Source organism: Brassica rapa, chromosome A01 (assembly GCF_000309985.2).
Source record: "Brassica rapa cultivar Chiifu-401-42 chromosome A01, CAAS_Brap_v3.01, whole genome shotgun sequence".
In the NCBI taxonomy this organism is placed as follows: domain Eukaryota; kingdom Viridiplantae; phylum Streptophyta; class Magnoliopsida; order Brassicales; family Brassicaceae; genus Brassica; species Brassica rapa.
The window spans coordinates 14,300,407-14,305,678 of NC_024795.2; the positions used below are offsets into that span (position 1 = coordinate 14,300,407).

The window sequence follows — 5,272 nt, forward strand, 5'->3', positions numbered from 1 at the left end:
ACCACATAAGCAATGGTACGAACCTGTCTTTTTATCATAAATTTTTATAGGTTTTGAAAAAGTTATATTTTTCTATGAAGATGTGTTTTTCATTTTAAAAACTGCAGATTGTTTAAGGGTTCTCAAAATGTCTGATGATATTTTTTTTCTAAATGTTTCTATAAGTTTTTAATATAGTTATTGTTTAGTTCATTTTCATATCAATTTTATATGCATTTAATATTAAAATTATCTAAAAAATATTTTGATAATTTAACATCTGGATCATTTTATTATCTTATACTTTTATAATCTATTGCAACCACTGATGATAATAACATATTTGTTGGTGAACCATTACAACTATGATAAACAACAACAACTATTGATAATAGTATATTTTAATGATGAACCATTGCAATTCTTAGTGACAACCCTTGTAATTATTGGTAATGTTAGACTTGAGTTATGGACCATTGCAATTTTTGGTGATAACCATTATGATAATTGGTTAACCATTGCAATGTTCTGGTTGTTAATCATTGCAACCCTCAACTTTCTCTATACAAATTGTACGTATTGACAAATTATAATTAGAAGCAAATAAATTATAGAAATAAAGAGAAAAATTCATTTTCAAACAATCAACAAAGATCTTCAAAATATATATATACAAATACGAGAATTTTCATTTGGTATTTATGTATCTTATCCTAAAACAAAAAAAACCTTTATTTTTCAAATTATTTTTTAAGAAAGAGATGTCATGCGTGATTTTATCATTATCCAGGTTCATAATTCACACATTCTAGATTATAACCCCAAATAAATAATACAATTATTACTAATAATACCAAAAAATTTTAAAACATATTTGAAGGTGAATTCTTTCATCTTTAAAATTGCATAGGTTTTAATTAATGTTAATTTTGTTAGTTGGTTAATTCTATTTATTATCCTTTAAAACAGACCAAATAAGTATGTAAAGATATATCTTTTCATTTATTTCTTTTTTTTCCTGGAAAATGGTCTATGAATGTGTCTTTTTTTGATTTGTTCAATTTTACATACTATCATTTTATATTCTATCTTTTGTAGTAAAAAATCATTTATCAGCCAACTTTCACAAATTAATTTTAATGAAAATATAATTTATACTACCGCACTAACACAACTCTGAATTTTTGAATTATAATTTATCTTTTCATTTATAAAAATTCCTTGCTAACTGTATCTATGTTTTTCATAAATCTAAGCATTCTAACCACTCCATGTAATCATTCTTTTACCATACATATATTTTATGTGATTTCAAAGAAATCAAAGAAAATATATAAAATATGGCATATTATTTTTTACGAAATGAGTTTCCGTGCGATATCGCACGGGTTCCTTGCCTAGTTCTAGTAATAGAATGAAAGATATTGAGGCGGTGGTCAAAGGAAAACAAGTTTTTCTTACTTTTGTTTATGGGGATCCGGTGCAAAAGCTAAGAGAACAAGTATGGGAGAGACTAACTCGATTTGGATTGGCACGTTCGGAACCTTGGTTTATTATTGGAGATCTAAATGAAATTACTGGGAATCATGAAAAGGATGGAGGCTCCCTACGTAGTACAACTTCATTTATCCCCTTCAATAATATGATAAGAAATAGTGGTTTATTAGAATTTCCGGCTAGAGGAAATACACTGTCTTGGCAAGGAAGAAGGGGCAAAGGGAAAGGAGCAGTGACCGTCAGATGTCGCTTGGATCGGGCTTTGGCAAATGAGGAATGGCACACGCTCTTTCCATGTTCTTATACAGAGTATCTAAAAATGGTGGGGTCTGATCATCGTCCAGTGGTGGCTTTTTTGGAGGATAATGTTCCAAGGAAAAAAAAAAGGGGGCAATTTAGATTTGACAAAAGATGGATTGGTCAGGAGGGTTTCATGGGGTCGATTACAGCAGGCTGGACGGAGAGTCAGCAAGGACAATTAGGAGATCTTGCTACAAAAATTAAAAATTGTCGTCATGAAATATCTTCATGGCGTAAGAATAATCAACCATATGGAAAGGATAAAATACAGGAGCTACAAAGGGCACTGGAGGAGGTTCAAATGGATAATAATAGGTCACAAGAAGAGATTATTGAGGTTTCTAGGAAACTGCAGAAGGCTTATAAGGATGAGGAGGAATATTGGCATCAGAAAAGCAGGAATATGTGGTACTCATCTGGAGATCTGAATACTAAATTTTATCATGCTTTGACGAAGCAGCGTAGGGTTCGTAACAAAATAGTGGGTCTCCATGATGAAGCAGGTAATTGGATAACGGATGAGAAAGGAGTTGAGAAGGTGGCAGTTGATTATTTTGAGAGTCTGTTCACGACCACGGATCCAACGGAATTTGATAGTTTTTTGGAGGAGATAACACCATCTATTTCTCCCCAAATGAATCAAATATTACTGAGAATGGCAACGGAGGAAGAGGTCCGACAAGCTTTATTCATGATGCGTCCGGAGAAAGCGCCAGGACCGGATGGGATGACAGCTCTTTTCTTCCAACACTCTTGGCATATAATTAAGAGGGATGTGGTTGAGATGGTGAATAAATTTCTTCTCACAGGGAATATGGATCCACGTTTAAACATTACTAATATATGTATGATTCCTAAAGTAGAGAGACCCACAAGGATGACGGAATTAAGGCCGATAAGTCTTTGTAATGTTGGTTACAAGATTATCTCGAAGGTTTTGTGTCAAAGATTGAAAATTTGCCTACCAAGGCTAATTTCTGAGACACAATCGACATTTGTGGCGGGCAGGTTAATATCAGATAATATTCTTATAGCGCAGGAAATGTTTCATGGACTGAGGACAAATAAGTCATGTCAGAATAAATTTATGGCAATCAAAACGGATATGAGCAAGGCATATGATAGGATTGAGTGGAAATTTATCGTGGCACTTCTTCACAAAATGGGATTTGATCCTCGTTGGACTAATTTGATGATGGAATGTATTTCTTCGGTTCAATATAGGGTTCTTATCAATGGTCAACCACAAGGACTTATTTTTCCTCAACGAGGCTTACGGCAGGGGGATCCTCTCTCTCCGTATTTATTTATTATGTGTACTGAGGCATTAATCGCGAATATTAAGAGGGCGGAGAGAGAGAAACAACTTACTGGTTTAAAGGTGGCAAGAGCGTGTCCAGCAATCTCTCATTTGCTATTTGCCGATGATAGTCTTTTCTTTTGCAAGGCAAATAAGGAGGAATGTCAAACCATTCTTAGGATTTTAAAGGAATATGAGGCTGTCTCAGGGCAACAAATAAATTTTCAGAAATCTTCAATTCAATTTGGGCATAAGATTGAAGAACCAAATCGTCAAGAATTGAGAGATGTTTTAGGAATTCAAAATATAGGAGGCATGAGATCCTATTTAGGTTTGCCAGAAAGTCTAGGAGGATCTAAGGTACAAGTATTTGGTTTTGTTCAGGAACGGTTGAATAATAGAGTTAATGGATGGACCTTTCGATTTTTTACTAAAGGAGGAAAAGAGGTAATTATTAAATCGGTAGTTACGGCCCTGCCCAACCATGTTATGTCTGTTTATCGATTACCGAAGGCTACTGTTAAAAAATTAACAAGTGCAGTTGCTCGGTTTTGGTGGAGTCCAGGAGGAAGTTCTAAAGGTATGCATTGGAAATCATGGGATAAATTATGTGAAACCAAAGAAAATGGTGGGTTAGGGTTCAAGGATCTTATGGATTTTAATACGGCAATGCTTGGAAAGCAATTATGGAGACTGATTGAGAAGCCAAATACTCTTTTCTCAAGAGTTTTCAAAGGACGGTATTACAGGAATGCTTCACCCCTGGAACCGATTCGTTCTTCTTCTCCGTCATATGGCTGGAGGAGTATTATTTCTGCTAGATCTCTGGTTTGTAAAGGACTAATTAAAAGGGTGGGAACAGGTTCGTCTATCTCTGTATGGAATGATCCTTGGATCCCAGCCACTCGCCCGAGACCAGCAAACAATAATTTTCCCAACTTTTATCCGGACCTCACAGTGGATTCCCTCATTAATTCAGAATCTCGCTCATGGAATTTACAGGTAATCAGGACTCTAGTGGATCCTACGGATGCAAAAATTATTGAAAGTATTCCTTTAAGTAGGAATCAGTTTGAGGATAGGAATGGATGGCATTTTACTACTAATGGAAAATATTCAGTCCGATCAGGTTATCAAGTGGAACGAGTCTATCCTGATAAGGAAAAACCACCAGATTTTTATGGCCCTACAGTGGATATACTTAAAGCTTTCTGTTGGAAAGTTCGGTGCCCCCCAAAAATAAGACATTTTTTATGGGAACTTCTCTCGGGATGTATATCGGTAATAAAAAATCTCAAGGCAAGAGGGATACAAGAAGATATATGTTGTGCTCGATGCGGATGTCCGGAAGAATCAATTAACCATGTATTTTTTGAATGTCCGCCGGCACGCCAAGTGTGGGCATTATCCAAGATTCCGTCGTCTCCTAATATCTTTCCTAGCACTTCATTATTTGCTAATATGGATCATCTTTTTTGGAGAGTTCAACCATTGATGGATGACCATCAGTTTGCATGGATTTTATGGTATATTTGGAAAGCCCGAAATAACAAAGTTTTTAGTAATCTGGATATTGATCCGAGGGATACTCTTCAATTAGCTGAATTAGAATCATCACTTTGGGCAGAAGCACAGGTGGGAAATGACCCTACGAGGGAGCCTTCGGTACAGACCAGTTCCTCCCTAGCAATACAAGGTCGATGGTGTTTCATAGATGGTTCATGGAAAGATAAGGATTCTTTTTCAGGGTGTGGGAACCGAAATTCGCACTATCGATTTCCGTTTAAATAAGGAAACTAAGAAAACCCTAGTTTCCCAGAGGACCCGGATATCTGTTAATTACCACACGTCAAGCAATCAGAACACGAGAATAACAACGATAAAAATAAGAAATCGAAAAGAGAGCAAAGTAGATCTTATTCCGAATCTGCGTATGAGCGTTACAACAAGGTATAAGCCTGGGCTCGAGAGCTGTCGGCGAGATTCCTAGTTCTAGCAACCCTAAGACGGCTAAACCTAATTGAGTCGCAGCTCGAAATAACAAACGGAAAGTTGCCTAAATCGCTCTAAGTGCTAAGTTTGCTCTGAAAAAGTTCTCTTTTCTGCTCCTCGCCTAGGACTCCTTATATACTAGCTCCAAGGTCGGTTTACGCTTTTACTCTTCTGCCCTTAAGCCGTCATAGCATAAAAATGGAG

General features: G+C 35.9%; 1 protein-coding gene across 1 annotated transcript; it reads left to right on the forward strand.

Annotated features, from left to right (window-relative positions):
* The first annotated feature begins 885 nt into the window (after nt 1-885).
* LOC117134437 lies at nt 886-4,946 on the forward strand. Its single transcript, XM_033292894.1, has one exon. It carries the CDS (start codon nt 1,394-1,396, stop codon nt 4,865-4,867), a length of 3,474 nt encoding a protein of 1,157 aa, XP_033148785.1. The 5' UTR covers nt 886-1,393; the 3' UTR covers nt 4,868-4,946.
* The last annotated feature ends 326 nt before the right edge of the window (nt 4,947-5,272 follow it).

What these genes read in the sequence shown, in the direction of transcription:
- LOC117134437 (XM_033292894.1), top strand. Translation starts at nt 1,394, where the DNA reads ATGAAAGATATTGAGGCGGTGGTCAAAGGAAAACAAGTTTTTCTTACT.